This window comes from Budorcas taxicolor, chromosome 19 (assembly GCF_023091745.1).
Source record: "Budorcas taxicolor isolate Tak-1 chromosome 19, Takin1.1, whole genome shotgun sequence".
Classification (NCBI taxonomy): domain Eukaryota; kingdom Metazoa; phylum Chordata; class Mammalia; order Artiodactyla; family Bovidae; genus Budorcas; species Budorcas taxicolor.
Genome location: NC_068928.1, coordinates 38712713 through 38729240, shown reverse-complemented (window position 1 = coordinate 38729240; position 16528 = coordinate 38712713). Strand labels below are relative to the sequence as shown.

The following is a 16528-nucleotide window of genomic DNA, read 5'->3' as shown; positions in this document are numbered from 1 at the left end:
GAAAGTAGGAAAGTAAGGATATCCCCAAAGCTGCCCACTGGCAGTAGATTCAGAACAAGATAAATACTCTTTATAAATAAATAAAGATTGAAATAATATATGGACAGGAGATGTTACAGCATGCAGGTAAGAGACCCATTTAACCACTTTGGAGATGAGAGGGGTGCTGAGAATGGGACAAGAAATATAATAACTGGGTCATCATTAGAAACCCAATAGTCTGTTTGGTTCCTGGCAAAGAACAACAGGTCGACAGAGCTCACCCTCCCACAGGGCAAGAAGGAAGAGGGGAGGAAACTATACCTAGGAGGCTGAGGCTTCGTCTTGGAGGAGGAGGGGGAGTTGGAGGGTGTGGAGAGGTCAGGCCCCGCTGAGAGATGTCCACGTCCACAAGTGACACTGTTTCACCTGAAGGATTCATGGAGCAAGCATGTTACAGTAGCACCTTGCCCAAAGCCAAGGCCAGGAAACAAAAGGAGGCAGAGAGCAAGCAAGGGACGCCAGAGGTCCATGGCTCTCAGGAAGTGCAAAACCTAACGCTCCCATGGCTGGAATCCCCCCAGTCCAGATACCTAAGAAGTCAATTTTAAAATCCATTATTCCTTTAAGAAGTCTTCTTTATTCAAATGGAACCCACACCATTTATTTTTACAGATTTTTCTATCAATTTTTGCCTCGGGGAGCAAGGCAAGCAACTTTTTACAAGCCCAAATGGACAAGGACAGCAAGCACCATTAAAATATAAGAACTGTTACGCTGAATCCAGATAAAGGTCCCAATGTTAGCCCCAACTTCTTCCTAAATGGGGCTTTCCACATCGAGATTTTCCAGAATAGTCACTCCTAAGAGGCCCAACCATTTCAGATATCAACTAACTCCTAACAGCTGAGGCTACAAAGGCTGAAAAGTGCATTTACAATCCTGATAATTAATTACTTCCACAGTCAGGCAAAAGTCAGGTAAGCTTAGACGAAGCTTCTCAGTAGGAACTGGGAGGAGGGGGGGAGGTACACATGGTTTCTCTTACTTTCCAGCATGTTATGCAGTTCTGTTCTCTACCATATTCACTCCTTGCCATCCAGCACAGCTATCCTCTCTCCTTATGAATCAACAGAGAATGAAGGCTGTTTTATCAACCTTCTGTTGAAGGTCGCAAAGAGTCAGTTTGTTTTGGTAGATCTTATCCACAAGTCAGAATTTGGGATTTCTCTAATTTGGCCCTTAGGGTGTTATTTCCAACACCTTTTTCTTTTGTAGGAAGCTGAATTAGCCCCTAGCTAGAATCTTAATGTTTCCCAGTTAAGACAATAAGGTAACAAATATCTCTAAAAGACCAGAAACTGGGCATTCAGAATCTAATACAGTTTGTGGTGTTTTGTTTTGTTTTGTTTTCCCTCCAACAAAGGTCTTGAACACTAAGATAAGCAGAAAAGCTCTTCCAAAAGTCATCAGTGGAACTTCTAGGAATTCATCACACAGCTTAACTACTGAGGGCCTAGCTGCCCAGGGCTTCCCTTGTGGCTCAGCTAGTAAAGAATCTGCCTGCAATGTGGGAGACTTGGGTTCCATCCCTGGGTAGGGAAGATCCCCTGGAGAAAGGAAAGGTTACCCACTCCAGTATTCTGGCCTAAAAAATTCCATGGACAGTCCAAGAGGTCACAAAGAGTCAGAGAGGAATGACGGACTTTCACTTTCGCTTTAGCTGCCCAGAGCAATGCAATGAGCCCAAGGTGCTGGAAGGGTCAGAGAGGTCTAGCTTGTAGGTAGTATAGCACTTAAAGGAAATAATTCAAGAGCTAAGGTTCTTTGAAATAAGAACATGGGACCTGAAACTACAAATGTGGGTTTCATTACTTTAAAAGGGAAACAACTACTAACTAGAAAGACATTCTGCTACAGGGTAAGATCCTTTAATTCCTTGCTTGGGCTAAGAACAGAGGACCTCCTTCTCCACCGGTGCCTATTACAGGCACCAAACTCACCTGTTCTGACAGTTCACAGCAGTCTACTCAGTAATGGGGGTTCCACTAGACTGTTGAACATTTTCCTGAAAATGTCCAGTCCCAGATCATAATTCTTGTAATCATCTTTTTCAAGGGACACAATATCCAAAAGAGTTTGAAACTAGGATTAAGTTTAAAGGATTCTCGGCCACACCCAGTGAGGAGCACTCAGTTTTTGAAACTTGAGGCTGTGTGCTTCAGATGTCCTTTTCTACAGCTCATTCAAGCAGAAACTCCACACCTGACTCACAGAACAAAAGGTTTCCCTCTCAGAAAAAGCTCCCCTTCGAAGGAGAAGGTGAAAGGATATTTGACCACTTTCTTACTTTAGCAACTGTGTTCCCCCGCTGCATGAGGAGAGACTTAAATTAGATCCAATAAGAACGCTTAACAGCTGCAAGAACTGTTAGCCCCCAAAATGGGTAAGACAAGAGTTCATGTGATTCCCCTTTGCCCAAAGTCTTTAAAAATAGACCAGTTCATTGTGGATCATGTTTATTAGATAATCCATGAACTCCCTTTGGAAGCAGGCACAGGAACTGTATGACTTCCAAAGTCCTTTATGTGCTATGAGCCTATAAATTTGTATTTCCTACTTTTAATTTACACGTGATGACCCTGAACTAAAGCCTGCATAACTGCCAGGGCCACCTAATTACCAGCAAGCAGTCTCTACCTCAAACTATAAAGCATCCAAAGTTAAGAACACATTCCACACCTTAAAAATAGTGTCACCCCAAACCCAGCAGGCACGGAATGAAGAAAATAACTGCAGACATGCCTGCAGCTCCCTCTGCGATGCATCTGCAAGTGTTTCCTGATACGTCTCAGAACAGTCCTGCTTTTAGATGTTAGAGAAAAAGAAACAGATCACCTACCTGTGAACAGCGGGCTGAAGGAGACTGGAGAAAAGGCACTTTGAGTTCTTGTCAACCTGGGTTTCCTGAGGGGTGAGAAAGCACACAGAGAATGAGGCGGAGAATGCACACACATGCATTCAAATCACTGCAGCACTCAATCCCAGATGCACTGAAAAATAAAGCAAACCCGAGTCACTGTCAACCACACTTTAAAGACTAAAATTTAAAGAGGGAAAAATAATTAAGGCGATTCCTTAGATAGATTTGGCTACAGAATTCACCAGCCTACAAAGCAATAAGAAATCTCTTTGGAGCTTTCCACACTCCTCACCTTAAAAGAGTAAAACATCTTGAGTGGTAATTAGTAAGCCCATTTCTAGAGGAAGAAATTCAGATGCAGAGTTGATTCACACAGGAAAGCCAAGAGAAAGGCTCTTGACCTGAATAGGTGCCTCTTCAGAGCACCAGCTTTCCCTCTGGGCCTGCTCTTAGGAGCAGGAGGTCCCAAAGTGAACCAGGCAAGATTTTTGGATTTGAGAACAGAACTACAGGATATAATGCAATCTTCAACCAGTAAGGCCTCTGATTTTTGCAAAATGTCCCCAAGCCACGAGTCAAAGCCAAAGGCCAACAAGGGAGCCTCTTCAAGTTAAGATGCTCTGCCTGGCACCCAAAGAAGGTGGCCTCTTCTTTTTTGAGCTGCCAGTCATAGACTCCCCACCACCCCATGCCTGTTCTTGATGCTGCTCCCAAACCAGCTGGAAAACCCAGATCTCTGAAGACACACCAAAGGTAACTTCATATTGCACCAATTTCAACTGGTTTTGGGTGAGAAATGAAATGAAAGGAATCCAAAAGACTGATAAAAGTCTTTCTGGCTAGAAATGTGCTAATCACCTCAGGATGACTGAACTGACTATAAGGGAAAGAAGTGGAGGTGATGAAAATATGCTATATCTTGATTGTGGAAGAGGTTATGATTTTGACATCTGTCAAAATTAACAGAACTAAGCAACGAAAAAAAGGTGAATTTTAGGTGGTATATAAATTGTATCTCAACAAATCAGCCTTTAAAAAAAAAAATCCTCAGCCAAATTAAATGCCTGACTCCACACCTTAGAGCTGGCTCACTTTCCAAAATTACTCTCACCCAAAGGTTTAAATAAAACTTCAACTGCACCAAGAGATGGGGAAAAGCAAAGAAAATCCAAAATGAAATCCTACTTTGAATTATTTGACTTTGGAAGATCTTTATGCATTTATGTTTTAACACAGATGTCTGTGCTTCTCAGAACTCACTTCAAACAGAATTTCAAAACCATACTGTGAAGCCCTTACTCAGAAATAGCTGAGATGCTGGATTCCCTTTCCTGACCCATCTCACACTCCCTCTGTAGCCGCCTCCATGCTGAGACTTGAGAAGTCTAATGACGTGCCCACTGTGAACGCCCTGCCCACAGCACACACAGGAGAGGTGGCTGCACCAGAAAAAGACAGGAGCACACACAGTCCCTCTATTTATAAAAGTTGCTTGTGGCAGTCTGCAGCTTAGTCCCAACACTCCAGAGGTCTGGGATGGAAAATGAATTCCACTGGACATTAACTTTAAGACCGAAGAATGTCCAAGCTGATTTTTATTCGGTAACTTGCCGATACATTAAACTCAGCAAGCAGAAACCTGAAGCACTGGCCTCTCAGAGGGTTCACACCTCAGCCATTTGGCTGTTTGCCTCTTTTCAAAGGAAGCTGCAATGCTCTGCCATCTGCCCATCCTGAGGACGAAGCTCCTCAGTGCCAAGCGCTGAGGAACAGCAGCACCCAGTGCACACATCCTGCCGAGGCCGCCTCACTCCAGCTCATCTTCTCCCCACTCCCGACATTTTGAAGATGAAAATCATAGTTTCTAGGATCTAGAAAAAGAAATACATACGACTCTAACTCCAGGCAGAGCCATTTGAGGGTCTCAGAGTGGTTTTTTTCTGACAAATAAGGAAGCTTAGAGAGGCAGAAGGTCTGAGAGGCTGAGAGGCCAATAACAAACATGAGCGCTCCCTTCTCTCTTGCGGAGATACTGTCTAACTAAAAATCCAAAGCAGTTTCTGTCTCAAGGATCCTGAGAGCACTCTAATGGCAGTCATTCATGAAAAGACCAATCTAGACAACTATGAAAAACAAAGCAAGGGAATAATTAACATAAAATTGAGGATGGTGGTTACACTGCGGAGGGGGGAGTTATAATCAGGAAGCCACACTCAGGGGTCTTCAAAGATACTGATAACATTTTGTCAAGCTTAGCGATGGTTACCTAAATATACACTTCATTATTATTACAGTATATACATTTTATAAATTTCTTTTTGTATATCTGAAACATTTAAAATAACCATTCTAAGCTAGATATGCTGTTGTTTGGAAAGCAACAAGAATGATATGGCTCCATATAAAATTTTTAACTAACCCTTCTATACGACATTCCCATATTATTCTTCTCCCCAAATCACCTTGACAAGCATTAGGGTACAAAGTTAAGCCACTGTAACTCTGCCAGCGTACCACTTGCATCTTAGCAGCAGAAAGACCTGAAGGGTGATGTCGGGTAGGACATGGTGGGCTATACCTAAGGTGGCAAGCAGAAGACCTTAGGTCTTCTCTGCGGCTAGCAGTCCTTTGTGTCAGCTATGCACTGCTTGTGCTGTGAGTAACAAAGACATAGGATGTCTCTGTCCACTTCCGTTCTGCAAATTACTAATTAAATGGCAACAGATCTGTGGGATAAAAGGAGTTAAAAACATTAGACTAGACAGGCTGACAACACATTGATATAACTACTGGCCACTTTTCAAATTCCTTGAAACCTAAAATACAAACAATGACATAGTAATGCTCTTTCTCTCTTGTCCATAAATCCCTTCTACAGTGTCCTAAGACTTACACATGTCCTTTGCTAACTTTTAAAGTAGGATCCAAATATCAGGTTTTGCAGCCGCAATTTACCTCTGCCCCCGTTAAAGCATACAACGCCAAGTCAGCCAGCCTGTGCCATTTCCAACACATCACAAGCCAGTGTCTGTTCATGTGCTACAGGCACAAAAACCATGTGCTCATTTTTAGTTCCAATACACAGACATCTGTGCAACAAGGTCAGATCCAAAACTCCACCACAAACCAACTAAAGAACCTATGGAGGGAACTTCCAGGGAAAAGCCCAGAGAAGCAGCCGAAGGTCTAAAACCTTAGAAATGATGTCAGTGGGCAAAATGTAAAGGAGTAAAAGACACAAGACTCAAATGGACAGAGATTTCTAAAGCCAGGTTGCTCATTCCAAAACAGAGCTGCCAACCACAACCACTTCATGGAAAAATAGTTGAAAAGATCAACAGAATATGGACCCAAAACCTAAACATAAAGGCAGACCCTCTTCACCACACCATAAAATCATTTGTCTCTCAGTATGTCATGCTCTTTCTCAAAAAGACTCCCTTAGACCCAAAGACTCAAGAAAACAGAGAAAAGGGTTTCTCATGTCTGCCAGGTCTATTCATGACAGCAGGGCCCCAAACTGATGCCAAGGCAGCCTCTCTTTCCAAAATTGTATCTTTTTCCCCAAACAAATAGATAGGAAACCACTACAAAACTGTTCTCCATTTTTCCACCTCACAACTAGGAAGACTGCCAGCAATAGCCTCAACCGTTAAGATAAAAAAAAAAAAAACCTTAAGAAATGAACAAGGTACCCATTTCCAACCAAATGTGTATTATGGAATGCTTCAAAAAAAGTCAGGTTGAATGCTATTTCTCACCAAATACAAAGGAAGACAATCAGCTAAACATATGTGAACCAGACAAGGGAACTTCACTGGTTTTCCTGAAATAGCAATCCTATATAACACCGAAGCCCACAGGCATCAAGCCCAGCTCTCTGAATTTCAACATATGTGTGTTACACAGCCTAGCCCAGTTCTCCGGAACAGAAACCTGATTAGCTGGTGAGCCCATGTATTCCTTCACTTCAAGAGTTCTCTAAGCTAACTCACACTAGACTTCAGGACCTAAGACTCAGTGTATCCAGGAAGGCCAACTTAGCAGACTCCAAAGTATCTGAAAGGAACTAAAGTCTTGCTTAATGTTAAAATATGAGGGACTTCCCTGGTGGTCCAGTGGCTAAGACTGCAGGTGGCCTGGGTTCAACCCCTGGTCAAGGAACTAGATTCTTGTCTCCCACAACTAAAGACAGCAGCCAAATAAATAAGTAATTTTTTAAAAAATATGGAAACTGTTAAGCCTTGTAAAGTGACCATTGGGGGACTTCCCTTGCGGTTCAGCAAGACTCGGTGCGTCCACCGTAGGGGTGCAGGTTAGTTTCTCTGGTCAAGGAACTAAGATCCTACATGCCATGCAGCACTGCCAAAAAAATAAACAAAATTTAAAATAACGGCACGAGGGCTTCCCTGGTGGTCCAGTGGTTGGGAGGCAGCCTGCCAGTGCAGGGGACACAGGTCCAATCCCTGCTCTGAGAAGATCCCATATACCCTGAGGCGACTGCTGACTCAGTGCTCCGGAGTCCACAAGCCACAACTACTGAAGCCTAGAGGCTGTGCTCCGGAACAAGAGAGGCCACAGCAATGAGAAGCCTGTGCACTGCAACGAAGAGTGGCCCCCGCTCACTGAAACTAGAGAAGGCTGGTGCATAGCAATGGAGACCCAGCACAGCCAAAAAAAAAAAAAAAAGACCGTTGGAGATACTTTCTCGTGACAGCTGTGGGAAAGGCAAATACTGAGAAGAGCAAAGAGAATCATGCCTAGAGGTTACTGCAAAAGCCCCAAATTATACAGCAAAGACTGCAGAGACTCATAATTAACTCCAACCAACAATAAGAAGGCAGGCATACACCTTCTGGCAAAGGTCTGACATTTCTCATGGCTTCCAGGTCCTACCAATCGAAACAAGAGAACAAGCTAAAAATCCAAACTTATCCTTCCTCCCAACAGGGCAGACTTACTGAGGTGTAGATCCATAGAAATCACAACTACCCTGGCCAGACTTATCAAGTTTCTCACAGCTGCAAGACTGCCAGCAAGACTGGCACATAGTAAGCTATGGAAAAGCTAACGAGAAAATCTAACAGTACCAAATCCTAAGCATTTTTAAAAACTTCACCAGTTCTATTTTACTACCTCTCCTCCAAAGGCAAAAAATATAATTCCATCTCAATTTCTCTTGTCTTCACTCTATTCCTATAAGGTCAGGAACAAGACAGGAATCACTTCCATTTTACAGATTAAAAAAGGAGGGAAGCGTGAAGAAAACAAAATTGGCCTGCATCTCACAGGTGATGTTGGAGTCCTACATGGAATCCAGATGTTCACATTCTCTGTACAACATGCTGCCTCCTAAGAGCAGTCAACCAAACGTTCATACATGAATACCTAGCTCTTCTCCAATTCATCAGAAAAAGTTCTTGGACCAAAAAATGTAATTCTCCAGTGCCCGGAACTCAGCTTCTTTGCAGAGCTACAGACCAATTCGCTCTGCAGGAGAAATCGGTATTGTGCTTAGCGTGAGGGTTGGTGACAGAGCCGCCAATGACCATTAAATTCTGCTTCCAAAGGCAAAAACCGTATAATGTTATACGCCTTTTCCTCTTCCTAATCTATTAGACGTTGCAGCTAATTTCACGCCACACCTCATATTTGGTGTCTCTGGAATCTTAGACCAAGTCCTGGTCAATATGGAACAAAGGCAGGACAAACCACAAGAAAATTAGCAATCTACCCTAGGTTATTACCCACAGCTTCAATCCTGCCCTGCCCTCAGCAAATGAAAATTTCATCTACACCGCTAAGTGGAGCATCGAATGCAGAGTCTACCAGAAAAAAGCTGCTTCAGCAGCCACACGCTTTTTCAGACCTGAGCTCCCAGCATGAGTTTATTGGGAGGCAAATAGTGAAACATACGTTTACCTGAAGGGACAACGCACATCAAATTACTGGTTTCTTCAGGGAGTTTAGGTTTTATCTGATCCCAAGATGAGACACTGGCAAGGTGTTCAGAAAAGACAACAAAATCAAACTGACCAGGAATTTCCTGGAGGTCCAGTGATTAGGACTCCACACTCCACTGCAGGGAACACAGGTTCTATCCCTGAGTCAAGGAACTAAGTAAGATTCCCCAGGCCATGCAGCCAACAAGAATAACAAAAAAGTGACCCCATACTTTCCTCTTGGAGTAAAGATCCTTTGAAAGGAGAAGTCCATGGATGAGTGATTTTCAGTCCAGATCATATGCGGGAGTTTTTTTTTTTAATTCAAATATTGGGGCCATCTGATCTTTTCCCAAAGCTCCCCACGTGATTCTGGTGCATAGTAAAATTCTCAATTTGTCTACCTGTTTTTCAGCCTTGGGTTGTGGCCACTGGTGCATCCCATGAATCCATCACATGAGCTGCACCAAAACCAATTCCAAACGTTCTAAGAACCCATTCAGCAGTGCAAACCACAATGGCAGTTACCAAAAGAGAAAATCTAACACTGGATGTCAGAGAGCTGTCTGCACTTCAGAAATGCAGAAAAAAAATCTATGTCTAAGTTTGGAATTTTCATCAACGGGGGTGGAATTCATGTACAGGTGGCCCAGTGGTATAGAATCTGCCTGCCAATGCAGGAGATGCAAGAAATGCAGTTTCGACCCCTGGGTGGGGAAGATCCCCTGGAGGAGGAAATGGCAACCCATGCCAGTATTCTTGCCTGGAGAATTCCATGAACAGAGGAGCCTGGTGGGGGGCAAAGAGTCAGACAGGACTGAGTATGCATGCACACCATACTCAGAATTCTCATACAGGTTTGAGAACAAGGCTATTTTCTATTCTCACAGTGGTTAGCACACAGGCTTGAGATATCAAGTATGTCTAAGAAACCAATCAAGAAAACATTAAAATTTTGACTAGAGATGCCCAGTTGACTGCTGGCCTACAACTACACAAGTCTGTCACATCATTTGCATGCATGAGTGTGAAGGGGGTGCGTTGCTGGTACACAGAAAGAATAAGCAAGGTGGTCAAACTCAAACTTTCTGCCCCAAAGACCACACCTTTCCAGCAAGCTTCCTGCCAGGGGTAATGGTAGACACATACCTTGAAAAAACTTTAAAAGCTGGGCCGGGGCGGGGTGGTTTCAAATCATCGCCCAACTAGAGAAATGCTAACCAGCTGAGAAGTCGGGGTGGGGGTGGGAGGGAGTGAAGGCTGCTCCCACAAACAGCTCTGACCTATTGGGCGATATTACCACCTTTAGCCCCAAGTCTCTGCCTCCTGATGAAGGCCACATCTTAAGAACTGTCAGGATCTTTTTTTTAGCAGTAGAATAAAAGGGAAATGAAACGAGAAAAGTAAGTTTGTCAGCCAACCCCAATGCCCCCTAGCCGGTCTCACCTCCCCGCGTCCAGCTCCCGGCCCGCAGAGCCGCCCATGTCTGTCAGGCTCGCAGCTGAAGCAGCCAGCTCTCCAGAAGGCCTCTTGCCGGCCCCATCCCCACCGCCAGAGCCACCGTTGCAGCTCTTCGTGCGAAAGAGGCGACTGAGGCGGATTTTGAGGGAGCCCTTCCGAGAAAGGCCGGCGAGTGGCCGGAGGGGCCCAGGAGGAGGCGGCGGCGGGGGAGGCTGCTGCGGCTGCTCCCCTCGACTCAAGCGCCCGGGAGGGACCAAGTCCTGCATCGGGAAGGGCACCGGGGGTAACTCAGGGCCAGGGGGCTGCAGTAGAAGCCGGCCGCCCCCTCCTCCTCCGCGGCCCGGGCTGCTGAGCTCCTCTTCCGAGCAGCTGTTAGTCTCCAGGCTCTCTGCCTCCGACTCCAAGCCCTCCAGGACCAGCAGCGCGTCGCTCGTTTCCGTGGGGTCCTCCCCGGCCTGCGGGGCGGCAGCAGGCGGCTGGGGCTGCGGAGGGGGCGGCTGCGGGGGACACGGGCACGGGCAGCAACCCCCGCCGACCGTCTTGACCCCCGGCCCCGCCGGCTGCCCGAGCCCCAGAGCGGCCAACTGCGCCTCTAGTCCAGCCGCCGGGCCCCAGGTCCGCTCCAGCGCCAACCCCGGCGGCAGGGCCTTGGGGTCCAGGGCACAGCGGTGCCGGGGACACAGCAGTTCCGAGGGTCCCGGCTCCTGGGCCGCCTCCGAGTCCTCCTCCTCCGGCGGCCGACCCACGTTGCGGAACACCATCAGCTGAGGTGGCCTGGAGCCCCGCGGGCCGGGCCGCGCGAGGAAGGGTGGCGGCGCGGGGCCATGGCCCGGGGGCGGCGGCGGCGGGCCTGGCTCGGGGGCCGCCTCTCCATAGCCGAGCAGGCGGCTCAGGACGCGGTACGAAGCGGCCGCCGCCGCCGCCTCGCCATCCCGGAGCTCGGCCCCCTGCATCGGAGAGAGGGAGGGCGGGCGGCTGGGAGCCGGGCTGGGGTGGGGACTACGGGCCCCGCCGGAGCCCCGCCCGCCGCGGCCCCCGGAGCGACAGCGCTAACGGCCGCCGCGGCCTCTGCCTCATAGAGGGGGCCGGGGGCGCGCGGAGCCCAGCGCGAGCCCAGGCCGCGCGTCGCCGCCACCGAGCACCACCCCCCCAGATGGCGTCACTTCCGGCAGATGGTGGTCACGCCCCGTCCCCCAGGGCTTGCTCGCCCTGGCCTCTTCGGAGAGTGACGTTGGGCGAAGCCTGGGTAGCTATTGGTCGTGAGCTGCTTCTCGCCTGGGCTTTAGTCCTCAACCCCGACCCTGGTTTTTCACTTCCCAGGCGCTCTGGGCGAAACCACCCCTTCGGGTGAGGGTAAGATGGGATGGCCCTGGAAAGCCTGGTATCGTCCTGGGAGAGAGCCGCTGGCCTTGGGAGGACAATACCTCTGGCTCTGGTCCTACCTATGCAGCTTGGGATGTGTGACCGTGGCCGGGTCATTGGTTCATTGACTGTATCCCCGCCGTGGCATCCAGTGAATATTTATAGAATGACACAGGAGAAATATGTTCTAGAGCCAGGCTGTGCTGATAAATGTTGAACAGCCGACTGAAAAGGGGAATGTATGCATATAATATATACGTACATAAATTGTACTGATGCTTCCTGGTGGCTCAGAGGTTAAAGCGTCCACCTGCATCTGCCCGCAATGCGGGAGACCTGGGTTCGATTCCTGGGTCTGGAAGATCCCCTGGAGAAGGAAATGGCAACCCACTCCAGTATTCTTGCCTGGAGAATCCAATGGACAGAGGAGCCTGGTGGGCTGCAGTCCACGGGGTCGCAAAGAGTCGGACACGACTGAGCGACTTCACTCACTCACTCACTCAAAGGATATGTAGCACAGAATTTACAAATAATAATGTATATTTGCAAATTCTTTATAACCAATTTATTCTCACAAAATACTTTCATTGATTTTTGCCAAACTCCTATATGGGTAGCCAAACTGGTTTCCGTTGAGGGGGGGAATGTAATTGCGACATGGTTATTGGTTGATGTCCTCTGTGTCAGTGTAAGAAAAAAATGAATAAACAGACATCTTAAGTGTCAATTATGGGAGCAACTTCCTCGCTGATCAGAAAACAGTTTTCAAATAACTGAAAGAATGTTTCCTCAAGCTTTGTTTATCCAGAACGTAGTGGCTACAGACATAATACATTCATTTAAAATCTGAATTATTCTTCATCACTTTCTTAAATCTAGATAAAGAAACAGTAAATCAAGTCCCTTTCTGTAGTCTTTGCCAATTCTATGGTGCAAAGATTCCCACGAAGGCTGGTTTCAATCTACCATCCTGACTTTACTGAATACAGAGAATACTGTTATGTGGTAGTTTCATATTATGTAGCAGAAACAGTAATACAAATAGCCTCAAGAGCATAGGTAAATAATAACAGTAAGATTATTAAGAAGTGATGAGTTTGGGGAATTTATTACCTTTGTTTTTAATACATTTAATTATACGTTTGTATGATTTAATTTTCAATAATTGGCTGTATTTAACAACTGGCTTACAGAATTTCTGAAATTTTAACAGTTGTCTTTCACAAGCCAGTCCCACATCACCACTACACTTCAGTTTTCTCATCTGCAAACTCAGGATAAGGATTGCTCCTTTGCTTACCTGCAAGCATGCTGTGAAGATCAAATAAAATCAAGCCTGTGTAGAGGAGGTGTGACTGGAGGCAGGGAGACCAGTTTCTGCAGTCATCCCGTGAAGAGATGTGGAGGATGCAAAGGATAAGGAGGAAGGATGGTCTAGCAGTATTTAGCAACTTTCGTACCTGAAGGTGCATTGGGGGGTAGATAGTCTAGCCGTCTGCTCTGAGTTTTACAGCCAGAGAGACCTTTTAAAACTGAATATTCACCAGTAGCCTGTGATTATAACCCTCTGTGTTTTTTCGTTGTTCTTAGGCTAAAGATAGAACTCCTTAAGGAGGCCTATGGGGTCCTGTGTGATCCGACCCCTGCTTCTCTGGCCTCATCTTTCACCAAGCTCCACCCTGTTCTCTCTGCCCTGCAGTTCCAGTAGCCCCCTGGGTCAGGCTCACACACTTTATGGCCATCGCATACGTGATTCCCTTTTCTTGAAAGGCCTTTTCCCTCCATTTTTTGCTTCCTACTCATCCTTCAAGTTAAGCTTACTCCTTCCTACCTCAGGGAAATCTCCTTGCCTGGGTAATTCCTCCTCACCAAGTCCTAAGACTACTCTTTTGCTGCACTTAATTGCACAAGTGTGATTTGTCATCTGTCTGTGGAGTTATTTGATTAAAGTCTGTCTTCCCTACTAAACCTTCAGCTCCGTGAGAGCAGGGGTCTAGTTTGCTTTTTGTCCATCATGGACTCTCCAGTGCCAAGAACTGCCTGGCACAGAGTAGGCCCTTGATACATGGAATGATTGTTCCATGCTTAATGAGAGACTCCTGATACAAATTGATCTCTGATTCTGCACAACAGAATTAATAAGCTCCCTTGCCTATGAAAAAAACTGAAGTTACTTGCCTAAGGTCACACAGTCCAAAAAGGTGCAGTGGAATTCAAAACCAGTTCTGATTCCAGATATATTTTCTGCCCTCTCTCCCTCAGCTCCCTCTTAGGTGTCACTTAAATTTCTGGAGAAAAGAAGAGAAATTGCTATAGGATCATAGAACACCACTCCAGTACTCTTGCCTGGAAAATCCCATGGATGGAGGAGCCTGCTAGGCTTCAGTCCATGGGATCGCGAAGAGCCGGACTCGACTGACCAACTTCACTTTCACTTTCATGCATTGGAGAAGGAAATGGCAACCCACTCCAGTGTTCTTGCCTGGAGAATCCCAGGGACGGGGGAGCCTGGTGGGCTGCCGTCTATGGGGTCGCAGAGTCGGACACGACTGAAGCAACTTAGCAGCAGCATAGAACACCAGAGGCCTAAGAAGATTACCCAAACAAAACCCTGGTTATTTCTGGAAAATTCTGGCTGGGGAACAGATGACCCCATCAATGCAAGGTCTTGAAGCTCTGCAGCACCCTCTGCTGTCCAGCTAATTTCTTGGCCCCAGAGGGAAGCCGGCCATGTCTGCCCCCTGGGTTATCTCCACCAGCCGAGAACACACAGAGGCCAGGGCAAGGAATGCTGCCTTTCTCCATTTCCCTTAATATCCAGGCCTGTAGCCCAGTTCCTGGGAAAAATATTGAAAAATAAGTTCCGAGTAAAGAAAGTGTATTTTTGTGTGAGTTGGATTTGTGTGAGTGTGTGTTGGGTGGATTTTGTGTCCATAGATACCTTTTTCTTGAGGGCTATATAAGTTGTCTCTGCAGTGGTAGAACCCTAGTTTTAAAGGTTTGCAAAGAACAACACAGAATCTAAACCAGTCTTGAGTTCACTCAGTCATTCAGCAGCGGCTTCAGGAGTGCAGTGACGAGTGAAACAGGCACAGTCTCTGCCCCTCTGGAGCTTGCTGTCTAGTTTGAGTCCTAGTCCTGCCACTTTCTGAACATATTACCAAGAGCAAATAATTAAACACCTTTGAACCTGTGTTTCATTTGTAAAAATAGGTCAATCCCCCCATGATGGGGCTGTTGTAGGGATTAAATGAAAACTTAACATGCAAATGTTACGTGCGTGTGTGCTAAGTCACCTCAGTTGTGCCAGACTCTTTGCAACCCTGTGGACTAGAGCCTACCAAGCAGGTCGGTTCTTTACCACTAGCGCCACCTGGGAAACAAGTGCTACAGTGCTATACAAACATTAGTTGTTACTATGAAAAACTTCTTGGAGGAAAAAACAACTATTATGTCTTTACCAAAAGTGTCCTGTTGGCTCTTGGCTAACAGTAACCAGTAATACCAAGAACATGGAATGGGGCACTTGCTCACCACGCCTGCCCCCTGCCATCCCTCTCTCTGTTAGCACATGGAATCAGAGAGGCAAAGGAGGGAACTATGGATGTGTGATATGGTCTGACCGCAGTGACCACTTGCTGTAGGCATTATAGGGATTTTGTGGGGGGTTGTTCTCTAGCCTCCATCTTTTCCTCCACCCTTTACTTTCCCAATGAGGGTTCCAAAGCAGAATTATGTTTGTAGAGGCCACGTGTAAAGCAAGGGAAGATTTTAGCAACCACCACCCAACCCTTCCTACCTGTACTCAGGGATCTGGGGCATCAAAGACTTCAGAAGGAAGGTGGGGCCAAGTGGGAAGGAAAGAAACTAACAGCACATGTGCAGGAGCCAAATCAGTGGGTGTCGGATCAGCAATGGGAAGGTGGTGGAAGAAGGACGAGAGGACAGCTGAGGTTATGTTTGGTGGCTGACTTCAAGAATCCATACCCTTCTGGATCCGAGGAGGCTGCCTCAGACAGTGCTAACTCTGGGCTTTCCAGTTACTGTGTCCAACAGGGAGAGGGATGTGGTGGGTGAGAAGACTGAGAAAAGCAGGAGAGGTTAGCCACGGTCTTCACGAAAAAGAAAGAAAACAAGGCTGAGGAGGACAAAATGAAGGTGAAAGAAGCAGACAGAAAACTGTCTACTCTCTTACCCGACTCCACCCCCACCAGAACTCCCCCACCTCCAGGGGTTTGTTGTTTGTTGTTTTGTTTCACTTTGGCCACACTGCTTGGCATGCAGGATCTTAGATGTTCCCCAACCAGGGATCGAACCTGTTTTCCTGAAGTGGAAGTACAGAATCTTAACCACTGTGATGCAGGAAAAGGAAGGCTCCCCTGGGTGGGGTAGTGGACATCGGCTCCATCACAAGCAACAGCGTGATCCTAGGGAAGTTGCTTCAGCTCTGGTCCTTGCTTTCCTCCTCTATAGTGAGGCTTTCTTGAGGTCTCTAAGGATGAATAACAGGGTGATGGTATGGGGTTGATGTTTTTGGATCCAAAAGAGTGTGGATTCTTGAAGTCAGCCACAAAACAAAGCCTCAGCCTTCTTCTTTGCCCCTCTTCCACCACCTTCCCATTGCTGATCCGACACCCACTGATTTGGCTCCCGTGCTTGTGTTATCTGGTAGTTTCTTTCCTTCCCACTTGGCCCCACCCTCCTTCTGAAGTCTTTGATGCCCCAGATCCCCGAGTACAGGTAGGAAGGGTTGGGTGGTGGTTGCTAAAAACTTCCCTTGCTTTACACGTGGTCTCTACAAACAACAACAACATCTGCAAACCAGGAAGAAAGCTCTCAGGAGGGAGTCAAATTGGTCAGC

The 16528-nt window shown here is 46.7% G+C and overlaps 1 protein-coding gene across 1 annotated transcript in view; it reads right to left on the bottom strand.

Annotated features, from left to right (window-relative positions):
• Positions 1–11258, bottom strand: part of SOCS7 (suppressor of cytokine signaling 7) — a 35778-nt gene extending 24520 nt beyond the window's left edge. The window contains exons 1-3 of the mRNA XM_052657463.1: positions 10291–11258; positions 2882–2946; positions 304–408 (exon numbers count right to left, since the gene is read on the bottom strand). Of these exons, the coding sequence (XP_052513423.1) occupies positions 304–408; positions 2882–2946; positions 10291–11258 (1138 nt within the window). The remainder of the gene's footprint in view (positions 1–303; positions 409–2881; positions 2947–10290) is intronic.
• Between the last annotated feature and the right edge of the window lie 5270 nt (positions 11259–16528).